This window comes from Zonotrichia leucophrys, chromosome 2 (assembly GCF_028769735.1).
Source record: "Zonotrichia leucophrys gambelii isolate GWCS_2022_RI chromosome 2, RI_Zleu_2.0, whole genome shotgun sequence".
Lineage (NCBI taxonomy): Eukaryota > Metazoa > Chordata > Aves > Passeriformes > Passerellidae > Zonotrichia > Zonotrichia leucophrys.
The window spans coordinates 111377077-111395632 of record NC_088171.1 but is presented as its reverse complement, the minus strand read 5'-3'; the positions used below and the strand labels follow the sequence as shown (position 1 = coordinate 111395632).

The 18556-nt window shown below is 46.5% G+C and overlaps 2 protein-coding genes across 6 annotated transcripts in view; one reads left to right on the top strand and one right to left on the bottom strand.

Annotated features, from left to right (window-relative positions):
• Positions 1 to 2605: 2605 nt before the first annotated feature.
• On the top strand, positions 2606 to 4427 carry CEBPD (CCAAT enhancer binding protein delta). The gene has a single exon (XM_064703504.1). It carries the CDS (start codon positions 2921 to 2923, stop codon positions 3962 to 3964), a length of 1044 nt encoding a protein of 347 aa, XP_064559574.1. The 5' UTR covers positions 2606 to 2920; the 3' UTR covers positions 3965 to 4427.
• A 1525-nt stretch (positions 4428 to 5952) lies between these two features.
• SPIDR (scaffold protein involved in DNA repair) overlaps positions 5953 to 18556 on the bottom strand; it is a 196367-nt gene continuing 183763 nt past the window's right edge. For 3 of the 5 annotated variants that reach the window (XM_064706073.1, XM_064706070.1, XM_064706071.1), the window contains exons 15-20: positions 18004 to 18202; positions 16846 to 16998; positions 11476 to 11569; positions 9380 to 9494; positions 8830 to 8883; positions 5953 to 6469 (exon numbers count right to left, since the gene is read on the bottom strand). In XM_064706073.1, the coding sequence (XP_064562143.1) occupies positions 6332 to 6469; positions 8830 to 8883; positions 9380 to 9494; positions 11476 to 11569; positions 16846 to 16998; positions 18004 to 18202 (753 nt within the window). In that variant the 3' untranslated portion in view covers positions 5953 to 6331. Of the gene's footprint in view, positions 6470 to 8829; positions 8884 to 9379; positions 9495 to 11475; positions 11570 to 16845; positions 16999 to 18003; positions 18203 to 18556 lie in introns of those variants that run through there. The other 2 variants (XM_064706072.1, XR_010439214.1) reach the window with 2 other exon arrangements.

The window sequence follows — 18556 nt, the reverse complement described above, 5'->3', positions numbered from 1 at the left end:
TTAAATACTTTCCTTGCTTTGGAGCATGAACCTCAAGCAAGTTTTAAAGAATTTATTCTGAAATTCAGATGATCACCTGCTTCTTACTGCTGTTTAAAATGACTGGATCCCAGAGACAAGCCATGACTCGGTGGGTCAGGCACTCAGTAGGACAGATGAGGGAAATCAAGGGCTTGTCTGTACTTCTCTGTCCATGAAATTACATCTGCAGATGGGAACAGATTCAGCTGCTGAGATGCCAGACAAATGCCTGCCTCCAGTGCACTGCTTTGCTAAGTGCCAGGTATCACTTGCTCACATGCTCCTGGATGCTCCACTGCAGGTGCTGCAGCACATCCTGCATGGCAGTGGGAGAACCCCCTCAAACATCCTCCTGAAATCACACATCCCAGGCCCAGCAACAAACACAACCAGCTCATCCTCCAGGGGGTGGCTCCTGCTGCTGCTTGGGTTTGTGGGACAGGCATTGACAGGTCCAGCCACGGGCCCTGAACACACCTCCAGGTCCTGAAGACCCTGCAGGCAATGCTGCACCCTCTGTGGTGGGGCTTAGGTGTGACACAGATGGCTCATACTGAGGTTTACACAGCAGTTCTGGGCCTCCTGTTGAGGGATTTTGAGGATGGGATTGCCAGGAGGCAAGGTGCCCAGCGGGGGTCGGGTGACCTGGCTGGGAATTCGGTGTCTTTTTTGGAGGAACACATGATGGGCATTAAATAGGCTTGTTCAGGCTGGCACGGTGGCATGCCAGCACTGCCTGACCTTTGGGGTAAGGGCTGTGCTGAGCTGGAAGTGAGACAGCTCTGCACACAAACAGTTAAGTGAGAGCTTTCCAGGACAAATCATGGTTTTCTGACTACAGTGGGTGAGATCTCACCCCTTCCAGCAGAGCAAGGGGAGAGACAGCAGATATCAGACTGCATCTCCTTTCTAACTACCTTCCCATGCCTCACAAATGCACTCCTCTGCATTTCATACAGAGTTAAAGGGTCCTGGAGCACCACGTTCCCTGCTGGATAGCCAGGCCAGGGACAGCTGGTGCCGAATTGTGCCTCATGAACAGACCCCAGGGAAGGTCTGGGGTATACAGAAGGCAAAAAATAATATGTTAAATGGTTTGGGGCATATTATTTCTTTGACAATGTGGAAAAAACAAAAGCAACCATTTCTTGTGTCACTGTTAAGTTCAGTGGTCAATGCTGGTGTAGATGGAGGTTGTGTGATCACTAACCTCTGATGAAAAAGGAGAAGAAGGTTATTTAAACACAATACATCTGGCAGTGCTAGAGTTAAAAGCAAAGCCTCTGCAAGCGAAACCTTAGCTGCCAGATGTAAAACCCCACCTGCCAGGCACTGCACCCTTACCCTGATCCCACAAGCCTTCCCACGTGGAGTTTACATCCAAAGGGAGAGCATGTACCAGTCTTGTTCCCAGCTACTTATGTTCGAACACACACCCCTGTGATAAACAGCTGCGGTCCTGCAACAGCTGCGGTGGCGGCGATGGAGCCGTGCCCGGAGAGGGGCAGCGGGCCCGGCATGGCCGGCACGTCCCCACGGGCGCTCCCGAAGCCACCTCGGGGCCAGCGGCACCGCGGCCGCCGGGCACAGCTCCGTGCCAGCAGCGTCAGCTGGGCGCTGGGCTGGACACGGCGCCTGGGACAGTCCTGTCTTAAATATAGAAGGGTCTTCTGGAAGTTAAATAAATAAAAAATCATTTAAAAAATTTTTAAAAAGTAAATTTAAGGGCGTTTTGTTGCGTGTTTCTTTAACAATTCAGTTATTATTAGCACTGGGGGTAGAACCAGGGTTTTAGAAACTATTATGTAACTAGAAAACTTATCTTTTAGCTGCAAGTATTTTCAGTTTTCTGGTACTTGCCAATTTAATAGTAGTAATTTGTGGGATGCGAGGGGGGGCAGGGGACAACAACATGCACAATAACTTAATGTAAGGTTTTAAGAGGCATAACTTCATGCAGACGGCGTGAGGCAGCTAAAGATGCCTCAGAGACCCCTGTCCCACCAGAGGGTCCCGCCAGAAGAAGCCCGGGTGTCCCTCCTCTCCCCGGAGCGGGGATTTGCATCCTGCTCGGGGGAAGCTGCCCGCGCTCCAGCGGAGGGAGCTGAGCCTCGGGAGGGCGCTCGGGTGATGCGCACGGACACGCGTGGGGCCGGCAGCATCCTCCGGTATCGCTCCGTCCTGGCGCCGCCGGGAAGCGCGTGGGGGATGCAGCGTGGTGCTGCTGGGGTAAAATCGGCTTTTTCAGGCAGCTTTTCCGCCGGTCCGCGGGAAAGGGAAAACCAACGCTCAGCCGGGGGAATGGGGGGTGCCGGTACCGGCGTCGGGGCAGCGCTCTCCCGGACGGGACGGTGCGGAGAGGGCGGCAGACGCCCGAAAGGCGCCCGCACCGTCCCGTGCCCGCGTTGGGGCAGCTCGGACCGCGGCCACCGTCGGCCGGGAGGTGGCAGCTCGCTGCGGCGGCAGCCCGGCCTCCGCGGCCGCGCACCCCACCCGCTCCCGCCCCCGGGTCCCCGGGGGTGCCGGGAACATCGCTCCCCGTCATTGGGGCAGGAGGCGGGGCCCGCGCCGTATAAGAAGGGACCGAGCGGGCGTTTCACTCCCAGGTCCTGAGCCGCCTTGTCCCATCCCCGCCTCCTACCGCCGCTCACGGCGTGACCCGAGCCCGGATCGGCCCCCTCGGGGAGGCGGCGGCGGGGCAGCAGCGGCAGCGCCGGTGCCACCGAGCAGCAGCAGCAGCGGCAGCGGTGTGAGCAGCGGCAGCAGCAGCAGGAGCAGCCCCGCTCCCACCTGCCCGTGCCAGAGGCTGGAGCTGCGCCCGTGGCGGAGGAGCCGCGTTTGGTGCCCGCGCCCCGGAGCCCCCGCGCCGCGGCCGTGCGGCGCCGCGTCCCGCTCGCCCATGAGCGCCGCCGCTCTCTACAGCCTGGACTCCCCGGCATGCTATAAGAGCTGGTGCCTGGAGCCCGCCAACTTCTACGACGCCAAGGTGGGCAGCGGCGGCGGGCCGGGTCCCGCCTGCAAGCCGGGCGCCCGCGGCGGCTGCGGGATGAGCGGCGAGGAGGCGGGGGGCGGCCTGGGCGGCAGCGGCACCAACCTGGCGGAGCTGAGCGCCGCCGCCCCGGCCATGTACGAGGACGAGAGCGCCATCGACTTCAGCTCCTACATTGACTCCATGTCCGCCGTGCCCAACCTGGAGCTCTGCAACGACGAGCTCTTCGCCGACCTCTTCAACAGCAACCACAAGCCCGAGCGGGGCGGGGAATACGGCGAGTACTTGCCACCGGGCGGCGGCGCCGGCCGCGACCCCGCCAAGGACCTCGGCGCTGCCATGACCACCCTGCTGGGCTCCGAGCCCCGCACCGCCTCCTCCTCCTCCTCCTCCTCTTCCTCCTCCTCCTTCTCCTCCCGCGGCGCTCTGAAGCAGGAGCCGGACTGGAGCGACAGCGACCTCTCCTCCTCGCTGCTGCCCTCGCAGATCGCCACCTGCGCGCAGACCATCATGAACCTGAGCGGGCAGCCCACGCCGCCCACGTCCCCCGAGCCGCCGGGCAGCAGCTCTCCCTCCAGCTGCAGCACCCGCTCGCCGGGCCCCGGGGCCGCCGCCGCCGTGCCCGGGCCGGCGCAGGGCGTCCCGCAGCCCATTGCCGCCGCTGCCGCCGGCGGGGGCAAGGAGCGCGGCGGTAAGAAGTGCGTGGACAGGTTTAGCCCCGAGTACCGGCAGCGCCGGGAGCGCAACAACATCGCCGTGCGCAAGAGCCGCGACAAGGCGAAGCGGCGCAACCAGGAGATGCAGCAGAAGCTGCTGGAGCTTTCGGCCGAGAACGAGAAGCTGCACAAGAAGATCGAGCAGCTCACCCGGGACTTGACCAGCCTCCGGCACTTCTTCAAGCAGCTGCCCAGCGCTTCTTTCCTGCAGCCCGGCTCGGGCACCGACTGCCGGTAACCGGGGGGGAGCGGGACGGAGAGACGGACTCCGGGAGACGGTGGATAAATACCTCAGAGGGCCGGGCCGAGCCCCGCCGTGCCGGGCCGTGCCGTGCCGGGCCGGGCCGCGGCAGGAGGCGCGGAGCCGCGGCGGGACCTGCCGGCCCGCGGCCGCGCTCGGGATGCGGCAGCGACGTGGAGCGATGCCTGGGTCTTTCACCACGAAACTTGCGAAAAAGGGAAAAAAAGCTAAATATATTATTTTTTTTTCTTCTCTCCCCTTAAATTATTTTTGTAATGGTAGTTTTCGTCTTTTCTACATTTTACTCATACCGATGCAGCTATGGTACATCTGTTAAAGTGATTCAAAATCCCATGTATTTTAGACAGTAGGATGGAAAAAAAAAAAGACTGAGCATGCCCAACCTTTTATATCAATTTTTACAGCATTTCTAAGAATAAAGAAAAGCATTTTAAATCCACCCTGCTCTCGTTTGCTCTGTGTCGTGACACAAGGGGCTGGCGGCGGGGAAAGCTGTGCTGCCCGGGAGGGGGCTGAACGCGGGCGGGGACACGGAGAGGGGGTCCCAGGGGCCGAGAGGGGAGCTGAGGGCAAGCGAGGGGCGCTGCGTTACTTCCCAAAGCATCCAGAGAGCGATGAAGGGGTGGGAACAGCCGTGAGACCCCTCCTCGCTCGGCGCGGTGCCTGCGGGGCCGGCTCCCCCCGGAGCGCATCCTGAGCCCGAGTGCTGAGTCAGGGCTTGCCGTGCGCTGGGGGGACCGAGCAGCTGCACATCAAGGCAGACTGCTCTGTGAGCAGGACTCTGCCAGAAATACCGTACTCTATATCTCAAAAAAATAAAGAAAAAGTGCATAAGACTAGAAGAACATCATTAAAAGAATGCCACTAGTTAAAATTCCCGTTAAAAAAACTTCCGAGGGGTTTCCATTCTAGATAACGCAGAGTTGCACCTACACTGCCATGTTCCATAGCAGGGAGCAGAGCTCGCCTCTGCAGTGAGTCTCAGAGGTGTCCATGCACCCTCAGGCTTCAGCAGGAGCTGGGCACTTTCACTGATCCTGGCTAGTGAAAGTGAGAGTGGGCAACTGCTGCTCGTCACGGAGCCAGTGGTCACAAAGACTTTCCCTGATCCCTGCTAGTGACAGAGCGGCAAGGCAACGCTGCTGCTCGTCGCTGAGAGAGTGAACAGATCACAGAAGGTTGGACAACTTGTCTGAATTTCAGTAGTGCCGTGTTAGAGCATCTACAGCATCTCTGGGGCACTGGCAGGAAAATGGCCTGGCACAACAAGCACCTCCGGTTTTCTCAGATTCAGGTCTTAAATGGTTTTGAAGGGGCAACCCCAGTCTCACATAGAGACCTCTACAGGAATGGGCTGTCATCTCCTTTTTCCTTACAGGGAGGCAGGTAAGAGGATGAAATGCTTGGAGGAGGTGGTGAAAAAAGGGGAATTCAAAAGCTGGGTCATTCCTTTAGTAATTGTGACGTCCTTTTCACTATTGGCCTGAGCCGCAGAAATGACCAGTGTGGCAAGTTTGCTGCTCCTTCTCTGCTGGTTAATCACACACGGGACCTGCACTAAAACCTCCTCTAAGCTGTAAGGGGCATTTAAACACTGAAAGAGTAAGGGGGAAAAAACCCCATGCAGTCTCTAATTCTTATAATATTAATTCTTGCAACGCACATGGAGGGAGTTTCTGGCATTTATCTGATCTGTAGCCTCCACAGCCTGGGTGGGGGTTGTTGCGTGGCCTACAACACAGTGTGCTGCTTGCCCATAAAAGAAGCTGCAGTGAAACACCTGCTTTGTGGGAAGCTACAGATAACACACAACTTCTCTGCTGAGAGACCAATTAGCTGTAAAACATTAACTTCATATGTGTTCAAATCTGTCTTTATAACAACTACTGCTAAGTGTTAACTCAGAATTGAAAAACCACGGCAGTGTTCTGCAGCAGGTCTGGGATTCACTGATAAAACTCAGCTTAAACCAAAAGCCATAGCAAGGTATTTATTTCAAAAATATCAGTAAAATTTTTTCCAGTGACACATAATAAATACAGTATTATTAAAAATAAACCACAACCAGATTCAAAACTTACAGAAAAAGATGTTTTACGTTACATAACAGCGAACATGACAAAGAACTGTATTCTTAGATTCTGCTCTGATCAGAAAATAAAGAGTTCAGAAAGTTGAACAATATATAGATTTTTTTCAGTGTTAGCACAATGTGCTTTATAAATCACAGTTTTAATAAACTATCTTAATGCTTATCACCCTTGCATTATACATTATCTGTGGCACTAGTTAACAGATAATCACATTACAAAGTCCACAGATACCATAATAGCTGACTAGAGTTCAACTGTGTCTTGCTGCTGCAGCTTCCAGAAGAACAATTTCCTCCAGCACAACGCAGTTGGGGTGGCTGATTATGGAGAGGACGTAGCAGTGCAATAACCCCACCTCCTTTCCCAGCATGCTCTGCACCTCGTAAGTCTGCAGGAATAAAAGCATGGTGAGTAAAACAAACAGTGCTGGACGTTCTGTTCTAGGCAGCATTCAGCTGGGAAGATGCAGCATGCAGGATCCTCTTCCAACTGACAATTTTTTTAAAGGACTCGGAAAGTGCATTAGAACTAATGGAAAGAATGAATATATTAGATTTTCAGTAATTAGATCACACTCCTGTCTCAGTTGCTGCCCTAGCAGGCTTTAAAAATGAGCTGTTTCAAAAAGAAAAAAGTTACTGTGACTTTGAACTCAGTTTTGCTAAGCATAACCTATACATGCTCCCTTTACCTTCCTTTCTGACACTTGCAGGACTTCATGCCTGCTGGCAATGTCTACATACATTGATTAGCTGAGCTAACTTACCCACTAAAGGAAAAAAAAACATTTTGTAACCCTTCTTACTCTCCTTCCTCTCCCCCCTTTTAACTTTTTGCTGTTCATGCATTACCACCAGCAGCACCAACACAGTCCCTCGTGTTTAATGATCCAACCAATTTCACCCACGAGTTGTGCCTGAGTGAATTTGCAGAGACTGTGCTCTGTGTGGAGGAGAGGGATGCAAGGCTGGCACGGCTGCACCAAGAGCAGCAGCACGTTAACACAAGACCTGGTAACACTCACAGCAGATATTTCACTTGAGAGGGTGTCTCAGGTTCACATCCATTTCTGACCCTAACAGGCCTTGCCTATGACAACTGTGCCCCTCCTTCATCTGCACTGTGCTTCTGTACAGGTATGTGATACCCATGGTGTTGCCTGGTTCAAGGTATAAACAATCTTTTTTTTATTTTTTTCCTGGATTATTTTTCCCCCAGACCGGTTCTGCAGTCCAGTTTGCAGTGCAGCTGCACAAACAACTCTCCTGGTGCAGCAGAAGGGCTGCCACAAGGAGAAGAACAGGTAGCCAGGGCCAGTGACGGCTAAAACCAACCTCCCTGCCAAAAGAATTGATTGCAAAGCTGCACCCTTAGAAACTTTTGCGGCTCTGGCAAAGAAATGCCACCTCAAGTGGTATTTCTTGTGACTAATCTTTATCCCTGTGTTTCAGCTGGGGAAGAAAAAAAAATCTGAGTTGCCAGACCTTTAAATACTGGCTGAATATACACGGAAATGTGAAAAAGAGATTGTTTGAATTCTAATAACTCGAAAAAGAATTATGTTTTGCCAGTCTGTAACCAAACCAGACACATCCTGTAAAACTCAGCAAGACTTAACTGCTATTAAAGGAGTAAACACATTTAGGAAATTTCTTGTATCTATTTGCTTAAATGAAATATACACCCTCCACCAGCATAAGAAAAGTAATTTATTATTTCAGAGTAACTTTCCACTTTAAATATTACCCACACATCCCACTAAAAGCATGGAACATGTAATAGGAAAATGCTGGAAAACTTGTAAGACAGGGAAAGCAAACTGACCCCAGTGCATATCACCCAACTGAAGATATTTAACTGGGATGATTAAACAAGACAACAAACCGACCTTTGCTCCCGTTCACGTGCAAGGGAGAGGGAAAATCTTGGAATCCTAATTGGACTTAATGACTTTGTGAAGGCTGCAGAGCATCCAGCAGCCAATGCCAGCCAGGCACCTACCTGGGTGCCTCCCTCACCCATGGCAAATCTGGGTCACTGTGCCAAGTGTCAGGGTTCTTCTGATAGCTCAGATTAAAGGAGTAAATACTTGGCGATTACATAAACTGTACTTTAGCCCATGGATCTCCGTGGCTCATGTGTGCTTCATTCATACAACTATCAATAATATCTTGCATGCATTTTGCAAATTCTTCTCCTATTTCCACCTGCCAGTACTCTCAGTGTTGTGCTGGTACAAAGTGGCTGAGGTTTATGGGATTTAGAAGACCAGATCCAAAAGGTGGGATGCTTGGGGGGTATCTTTGCTGTCTTTGGATCAGAGAACAGGGTCAAGCCCAGCACTGCCCGTGGCAGCTCTGAGTGCTGTTTGCAAGCTGCTCTGCAGATCCACAGCTGAGCTGAAGCCACACAGCCCATCTGCTGCATCCCCTTCTGAAAAGGAGGGTGTGAGTCTGATGAGATGGCAGGGCATCAGCAGCTGGAAGGTGGGACTGCCAAAGGGCACAGCCCACAAAGTCACAGCCTGGACATGGGGAAAAAAATAATTTCACTTGTAGTGAAATCTCCTACCACTCCTAGTGCAGTTCTGAAGTGAACTGCCTGGAAAGTCAGAATCTCCACCACTGGAGATTTTCAAGACCCTGCCACCACAAGTCATGGCTGACCTGCCATACCTGACATTGGTACTCTGCCTTTGCATTAAGTTCTGTAGTTTAACTTCCTTTGGTCAGCATTCATTATACCTACCCCATCCTCACTGGCAGAGGACATCAGGAGAGAGGAGATTGTCTTTTGCAACAGCTGGAAGGAGAAAATTCACAGGTTTTGTTCATGGCAAAAATCTCACATGTGCAAAAAACATTCTGTTTGCAGTCACATAGAATAAACATTTATCATTTTAATATCAAACAGTTTTGTTTCTCTGGCCAAGAACGCAGAGGAGAGGTGACACAAAGATGTTCAGAATGGAAGTCTAAAATACACATTCCTTTTAGACTGTGTAGACTGAGGTTTCCAAAGGCCCAGCCTAACAAATCCCTTCATCTGGGCCATAGAACCATTTGCAAACCTCACTGAGGGTGAACTCCATGACTGCATTATTTGAGCAAGACCTGGGAACTGGATTCTTAGTCCAACAAAACACAAATTTAGTATTAGATTAAATTATGGGACAGTCTTGCATATTTTAATTTGTCTTCCGACAGAACGGTTCACAGAAGTGTGGTTTAGGATACCTATGTGTCTGCACATCTGGTCTCACTGCACCTGACACACCAGCCCTTTTTTCAAGCCATACCTTCACTTTTACTGTACTTTGAGATCGGGATGGACAGCTCAAGAAGACTTCCAGCTGCATTTTCAGAACTGGTGTTGTGACAACTTCAGAGCACTGGTTGCAATATAGCAACTCTCTGAAACACACAAAATAATGATGGAAAAACATAGAGAAACAAACAAGCTATCAGTCATAAATAAAAATAAATAGAACCCCAATTAGTGTATTCCCTAAAATACTTTGCTGGTAGATTTTAGTAGCAAAGCCCTAGTAGAGACTCAGTTGATAACAGAAAATAGAACTTTTCTATTGGCAGTAACTCTCCTGGAGGACCTAAACTCTTCTGGCAAAAGGATCTTCCTTTTATAATTTCTGGCAGCATGAAGAGAGGTTGCTATTTATAGTCACCCCGCTTAAGCAAATATTAATCTCATAACCTCCTAAAAGTTATGGCAAAAGAAAATCTGTAGTATAGATTTGGCTGAAGTGAATTATTGACTTAGGCCCTTGTTCAGCAAACGTTCAATGTTTTCAGTGCGCTCTTAAGTCATGCACAGAGTTAAGCTCAGCTATAAGCACTTGTTGGAAGCACTTCTTAAACAAATATTGATACTTCATTTGTTCTCCAAATGAAGCAAAAGTGTCCTTCACAGGTGAGATACTTTTTTAATTGGACTACACTACCATGTGAACACAGACACATCCTTATTTTTAACATGACAGTATAACGGAGGACACCTGGTTTTGATTTTCAGCCTTCTTTGGTACAACAAAGCACAAATGGCAAATCTTCTCATGTTTAGGAAAATATCTATTTCAATAAGAACAACACAACTTCTTACAATTTTTATAAGATTTTTCAGATTTTTCAGTAGACCTTCCTTCCTTCCTTCCTTCCTTCCTTCCTTCCTTCCTTCCTTCCTTCCTTCCTTCCTTCCTTCCTTCCTTCCTTCCTTCCTTCCTTCCTTCCTTCCTTCCTTCTTCCTTCCTTCCTTCCTTCTTCCTTCCTTCCTTCCTTCCTTCCTTCCTTCCTTCCTTCCTTCCTTCCTTCCTTCCTTCCTTCCTTCCTTCCTTCCTTCCTTCCTTCCTTCCTTCCTTCCTTCCTTCCTTCCTTCCTTCCTTCCTTCCTTCCTTCCTTCCTTCCTTCCTTCCTTCCTTCCTTCCTTCCTTCCTTCCTTCCTTCCTTCCTTCCTTCCTTCCTTCCTTCCTTCCTTCCTTCCTTCCTTCCTTCCCTTTCCTTCCTTCCTTCCTTCCTTCCTTCCTTCCTTTCCTCCTTCCTTCCTTCTCCTTCCTTCCTTCCTTCCTTCCTTCCTTCCTTCCTTCCTTCCTTCCTTCCTTCCTTCCTTCCTTCCTTCCTTCCTTCCTTCCTTCCTTCCTTCCTTCCTTCCTTCCTTCCTTCCTCTCCCTCCATCCCTCCCTTCCACATTCTGACTGCTCTTATCCCTTGGGCTTTTATTCCACCAGGAATCTCACACTTTGCAAGCACAAGCTGCCTAGGCAGCTGCAGGGGAGGCTTTCCAAAATTATGTCAGTCAGTGTGACACAGGTTCAGCATTTCAGGTGGCAACAGGTCCTGTAGGATCAGTCCTCACATTCAGGACAAGCATACTGCCAGAATTATTCGACATCCTTTTTAGAAAGGTGACTAATTTAATAGGTCTGAAAAGCAACTCTTTAATATTTAGATAAATTGTAGCAGAGATCACAGTCCAGTATAAAAATGAGGTGAATTGAGGATACACAGATTAACAAGGCAAGACACACAAACACATGTACCTGCTTCTAAAGGAACTTAAAATCAGACCTGTGGTTTATGGGCATATTTATTAAAAGCAATATTACAATGCAGTGGGCTATGAAACCTTTATAAGCAAAATTGGTTTAAAAACCAAGTAATAACTGCAAAATCAAACTGTTTCATATCTACTTGTATCTTTCTCCATATATTAATGTAACCCTGCAGGTTTTATCAGTTCATCAGCAATAAAAATACTACGTCTTAGCTCTAGGAAGGAGCAAAGTGCAGCCTGTGCCTGCAGGAATCATTGCATCACCCATTGCTGTTATGGCTACATCTACAAAACACCTGGAGTGCTCTGGAGCATGCTGACTCTCACCTGTCCTGGGGACACACTTCCAACTTTCCATTGCCACATCTGTTGCATGTAGGCCAGGAGAAAGCAGTGCTCTCATTAACTCCAACAACGGTACCTGCACAACATGGAATTCTTACAAAATGCTAACGTTAAGGCAGCAAACACAGTCACTCTTGGCTTCACAGCACGTTTGAACCTTTCTGACCCACAGCTTAAGACTTGTCAGAGCAAGAATCAGCAACAGTCTCACACCCTTTCTCCTTTGTCCCTCCAACAAGGGATGAAAGTACAGCAGAGTGTTACATCCTAAAAATATCAGAAAGTAGATAATTGACAATTAACTCTCCAAACAGGCTTGGTTCTTTTGGTTTGGATTTTACTGCTTTTCTGATTTGCTTTTGCTTGATCGCTTTCTTTCTGGCCCTCTGATGTTTTCTTGGCAATAAACAGCTACAAAAATAATCAGATCGAATAGCTTGATATTGGTATTTAGAAAATACAAACCAATAAGAAGCCCCAATCCCTTCTGAAAACAACAATGCAGATTAAATTCCACTAACAATGGAGTTATTCTTCATTTATACAGATTGAACAGAGATTAGATCTGGCTCACAGTCTTAAGTATGTGCATAAGAAGGGAATGCCAAAGACACTTTGGACTAATAAAAAGGGCCTCGCTAGTTTTGGCAAGAAAAAATATATTCAGAATTTTATGAGAAGCCAATAAAGAGTGTATTATATTTTATGGTAACAATATGCTGAAATTATGAGCATTATTTATAGAGAAAAATATTCACCTGTAAGAATGAAATTGCACTGAAATAAAACCTCACTAGTACAACAGAACTACAGACTTAAAAATCCAGCCTCTGTTGAGCAAGAATCTCACAGTTCTATACCACATTCAATAGAAGAAAGCCTTGGAGACTATGGAGCATTTACAGTGTCTGGACTGTAAAACAGGGTGTTAATCCCTTGCTTTTCTGGTTCTCCTGGGACAAGGAGGGAGCTACACCTAAACAACAAAACTGTAATTTTCTTTGGGAATTCAAAGGACAGTGAGTCTGAAGATCTGAAAAGTTGCTTCCCAAATACAACATTTATGACCCAATTTCTAAGTGTCCAACAAAACATCAGGCATTTCTCTGACAGAATAAGATATTCTATTTAGCCACGTGGACTCTTAGAGGAATAATTTTGATTCTCCAGTGTTCATCATAAAGTGGGATTTTCCATGGGTATGTTTCCCTTTGAATGATGTGAATGCTGAACGGAGTTAAATCCACTTGGTGGATTTAGCATGACTGGATCCACTTGACTGGCTGGTCACCAGTGGTGCTCCCAAAGGCTCAGTACTGGGGCCAGTCCTGTTTAATATTCTAATCAATAATTTGGATCAAGCCCATCCTCAGTGCATTTGCAGATGACAGCAAACAGACAGATGGGTGGGAGTGTTGATCTGCTGGAGGGCAGGGAGGCTCAGCATGGGGATCTGGACAGGCTGGATCAATGGCCTGAGGCCAGTGGTGTGAGTGTGAGGTTCAATAAGGCCAGGTGCCAGGTCCTGCACCTGGGTCACAGCAACCCCAGGCAGTGCCACAGGCTGGGGGAAGAGTAGCAAAGGAAAAGGAACTGGGGATGGTGGTGAACAGCCAGCTGGACATGAGCTGGTGTGTGCCCAGGTGGCCAGGAAGGCCAGGGGCATCCTGGTCTGGATCAGCAATAGAGTGGCCAGCGGGATTAAGGAAGGGATCATGGCTCTGTGCTCAGCACTGCTGAGGCTGCACCTCAAGTCCAGTTCTGGGCCCCCACTCCAAAAAGACACTGAGGTGCTGGAGTGGCCCAGAGAAGGGCAGTGGAGCTGATGAGGAGGAGGTGAGGTTCTTCAGCCTGGGGAAAAGGAGGCTCAGGGGGAACCTCCTTGTTCTCTACAGCTGCCTGGAAAGAGTTTGTAACCAGGCAGGGGTTGACCTCTTCTCCCAGGGTACAAGTGACAGCATGAGAGGAAATGGCCTAATGTTATGCCAAGAGAGGTTTACATTGGATATTAGGAAGACTTTCTTCACTGAAAGGGTGGTCAAGCATTTGAACAGCTGCCAGAAAAGTGGTGGAGTCCCCAGCCCTGGAGGTACTTATACGACATGCAGATGTGGCACTTGGGGACATGGTTTAGTGATGGACTTGGCAGTGATGGTTTTCATTTTGGTTAATGGTTTGACTGGATGATCTTAAAGATCCCTTTCAACCTAAATGATTCTATCATTTTATCATTCTTGTTCACCAAAAAGCTACCAATTAGCTAGCTGAGTATGTTTCCTTCTTCATTGAAAAAATAATTTTAAAAGCAAAACAAATCCCTTTTCTTTCTAAGCCTTTCCAGTTTCTCCCAGTTGTGTGCCATATTCCAACTGCAAGATGCTAGTGCAAGTACATTTGAAGAAAATCAATCAGGATCATACTGATGAGATTATGTCTAGTGGAGAAGATTATTTTGATGATAATGTAGAGTTCCCTTGAGAAAACCAGCAGACATCACTGAAGTCAGACCAACTCAAAGCAGCAACAGGTGTAGTAATCTAGTGACAGTCTTGTGCACCCTACAAAGCGATTTCTCAAGTTCAGGATGCTGAACTACTGCACATCTTTTTCAAGATGCTAGATTTTGCTTGACATACACAAACCTTTTGGATATTTTCCCAAGATCCTTCTTTCAAATGAAAATGCACAAGGTCAAAATTTGATTTTTACCTCAAGTCTATTTTTAAGAGTTGTGGCTGGCACCATTAAGAAGAGAGTGACATTGTCAGTCTCTTAGATGAGACTGACATCCAAGGGACAATGCCTGGAAAAGCAGGTCTGCCATGTGGAATGCAAAGGAACACTTTGGTTGAAACAATTAAAACATGGAGGTGTTGCTTTTGATTTCTTTCCCCCAATCAGTTATCCTGATTAATGAGACAGGAAATGCAAAAATTCAATCAAAAAAATGAAAAATAGGTAAACTGACTGACCCCATTTTAGTCCCACTAGTAGGTGGAAAGCTGAAAAAAACCCCACACGCCTGAGTAAGGGCTTAAATATGAAAATATCCAACGTCAAAATTCAATCACTGTTGGTGAGTCATATACTAGGCAAATAGCATTAATCAAGTAATATTCCCACATATCACATGTGGTATAGACTAAGTAGAATTTACTCAAAGCATGATTAAGAGGAAAAACAGTTCTGTGCCCTATGAACTGGCAACACTTGAGTTATCCTGACTGCTACTATACAGCAAAAAGAAGTTACAAATTACCTTGTAACGCATAGTGATAAGAAAATAAACTATTAACCCTAAGATCACAGGTGAAAACCACAGATTCATCTTGCAATGAAGAATAAAGTTTTCATTAGAAAGGCAACCACAAGTTTTCACTGATCTGTTGAAGAGCAACACAGTCCATTATCCCAGAGCTGGTATGACTGGACCTCCCTGAAACAAGAATTTCTGACAAACTCATTGCATCTGCTTGGACTGGAACATTTTCTGTTTTGATGGGGAAGGAACCTCTGACGAACACCCAGTGCAACACACATAGGTGACCAAAAGAAATGAGAGGATGAGCAAAGAAAAAGAATGAATGAGGCAAGAACTGCTTCTCGTTGAAAGCCAGACTAACAACTCTCTGACTTAGGAGATAAGAGACAGTGACTGAATTTTAGAGATGATACATCTCCCTCCATGCATTGTTCCACCAAAAGTATATTCTCCCACCAACAAAGCAGGGTCCATGCTATTAGTTTCATTAGTTCAGTAGAAAGATGTAGGCACTAACTAACTGAAACCCAAAATAGTGAATGCTGAATCTCTTGAATGCTATTAAAATATTTCAGTACACACAAGAGTGAGAGTTTTCATCTATATATTTCTGGACCATAATTATAAAGAAGACATTTTCTATTCTATGTTGGTATTCAGGTGTGGGAACATACTGATAACAGCTATCCTGCACAAATTCCAGATCAAACAAGACAAGGTTGTAGGATTAATTTCTCCTTTTGTCATTCTTCTATCTGTAATACAGGACAGGCAAAGCATGACATCTCCCATTTGTGTAAAGTAAGCACTTGTTTACACAACAGATCACAAAGGTGTTCTTTCTTTGCTCTGCTGGAAAAAGAAAGGACAGAGAGATGTTTCCTTTATCCTACTATGAACACTGTCAACAAGAAAAAGGAAAACAGGCACTTCTCATAATCACAAAATTAACAGCAGAGAAGTGACAGTTCTTAACTACTGGAGAGGTGAAAAAAAAGGGCAAAAAGCATTTCACACTCAGAGACAGAAATATCTTTCAAGTAGCTGTATCAATGCAAGATGTACATGATGACCATGGCTTTGAGTGGAGTGCCTCTGGTTGTGCTTGGTTTTCATTATGCACTGTTCAACATTGTCACCGCAAGGTGCTCAGTAATTAATCACAGAAGCAGTGCTAAGCTGTGGCTCTACCATAGCAGCAGGTATGTTTAGTAAAGGCTTTGCTTGGTTTCAAACTGCCTTCTCAGTCTATTTTACTATAACTGAAGAATTAATTTGAAAGCCATTATTTGTTGTAATTTTAATTTCAAACGCTCTGGTGAATACTTGAAGGTATTTTCTACAAGGGCTACTGGAATAATACAAGTTAAATTAAGGAAGGAAATAGCCTTGAAGACTTGCTGGGCTTTTAAGGACTTTTTCTCATAGGCACTGCACAGCTGGGAGGTTTAAGAAGCTGTCTGGACAAAGCTTTATAAAATACACAGTAGAGAAAGTTTCTGTATGATTTAGAAACACTAGAAAATCTGTAGTAAGAAATGTTTCTGCATGGTTAGTGGTAAGACCAAGATATGGTCAAACCAAATCTTAGACAAAGCTATGATCCAAAGTGGCTGGTGAGCAAATACTGGCCACATTATGCTAAATTACTGTGGTAAAATAATAAATTGTCCTACTGCAGCAAAGCTCCAGGGAAATCAGTCACTAACCCCTACCATTCAAGATCTGGGTAACATATCTTACCCATCTGCCTAAAAAATATTGGTATAATTCATTGTTGCCAACATCAACAAGGCTGGTGTGAACAGAAGGCTCCTGAAAGAAGACAGTGAAGGAAGGAATATAATGAGACAGATTGTACATTAAACATTTATTCTGGGGTATGAGTGAGTGGGAGCAGAACTTGGCCAGCAAAAGGCAAACAGAGCCCACAATGAAGCATAAAATCTTAAATATTCTAATGACCCACAGCAATGCCATGCTTTTTTTATCCCTCCACGCTGTTTGTGCAAGAAATCAATATAAAGACACAAAAGATTAAAGTGAGCACAAATAATTAACAGCATTCATTTCAGCAAGGCCATACAAACCTCTGAGAGCACAAATGGAGCTGGCCTGGGTTGTAGAATCCAGCTCATCGAGTCTGACAGGGCCAGTCAGCTCACTGAGGTCAGCACCGGCAGCCGAGCACAAAAGAGGCTTTTGTAACAGGAGAACAGTACGTTCAACACAAATAATCCTACCTGCCAAAAAAGACATTTCAGCTCAGTACAGTAACAAGGAAAAAGGTGACCACGTTAATTGTCACGGCCAATAAAGACAACGACCTCTGCCAGCTACCAAACAGATGAATAGACTGCATCAGGTTTTCTCAATGACAAAATATTTTGCTTTCAGCGATACACGCACCGCGCTCTCGTTACACTTCGCGACTCCCAGGGAGAAAAAGAAATCTGAATTTGAAGAAAAAGAAATTTAGAAATCTGAACATGCCAGAAGAGAGTCTGATGCCACCCTGACTGCATCTCATCTCACTCCTGGCTAACAGGTCTCAGGCTTTTCCTTGGAAATAAGCTTGGGCACCCCTTCAGGTGGTCCTACTTTGCTTCAGAGATTACAGGGTAGGTGCATGCCATGCTTTATTCTCCAGAGCAGAGATTTTTGCTTCAGGACACACAGCCTTTTGCACAGCTTCCAGTTCACTTACACTCTGGAAGTGACTGAAGGTGTGAGATGTGAGCCAGCCCTGCCATCACCATACAGAACCAAACTTGAACCTCAAAAAAGAGTGAGTAGAAATGAAAGTAAAGGGAACAACCATAATTTCATGATCTGTATGGGAGTAAAGGCTCACAGCTAAGATGGTTTAGGAGAGCTTGTAAAATTTCTCTAGGGACTTACAGATTTCCTAATATATTTGAGCCTTCTGTCAGCTCACAAATTTGATTTTCACTGGTCACCAGATTCAATAGTCATCAGAGAATACTGACAGTAATACTGGTGGACATACAACGACACCACTGAATTTCTTACTCATTTTCAAAATCAAGCCAAAAATACAGAAAAAGAAACCTTACAAGAAAATTTAAACTACAACCCCTTTCAAATTTCTCATCCCAAACTTGCAAAGTCTCATCTTCATCTGGTAATGACAGTGACCTCTCTGGAGGTCACATATTGAGGTGTCAGAGGTAAGGCTGCTGTTTCTGTGGGGCCCCAACTGCTTCCAAACCACGTGCAAAGCTCACCATTTCCCCAGAGAGCATCCTTGAAGAAGACAAGTTGCGAGCCAGCACTGAGGGCTTCCATGATTTCCATGCTGAGAACACACGACGCAGTGACTGACACAGCAGCAACTTTTGGAATCCCATGAGCCACATTTTGCAGTGTGGAGTCAGTCACAAACAACAGCATTTCCCTTTGATCTATGGGAACACTGTGTTTTGTCTGTGATTAGGAAAAAAAATACACAAATTTGGAATGCAATTGTTAATTTTTTTTAGCAGAAGAAAAGACTAAACATCTTCATATTAAAGTGACTCATAAAACTGACAGAAATTATTAAAATTTAATTATTACAGGATAATGAGTCAAAGGTTTACTAGAATTTTTTTGGTATTCCTTACTTCAGATACAAACCTTAAAATCTCTACCTTAATTTAACTTTCTGAGGTTGACTCTCTGGACTCTTGGCTCTACTTCAGTCAACCATCATGCTTTATGATAATTTTCTTGGACTGTACATGGGATTTGAAAATATATTTCCTAAAAAAAAATATGCTATATATATGGTATACATCA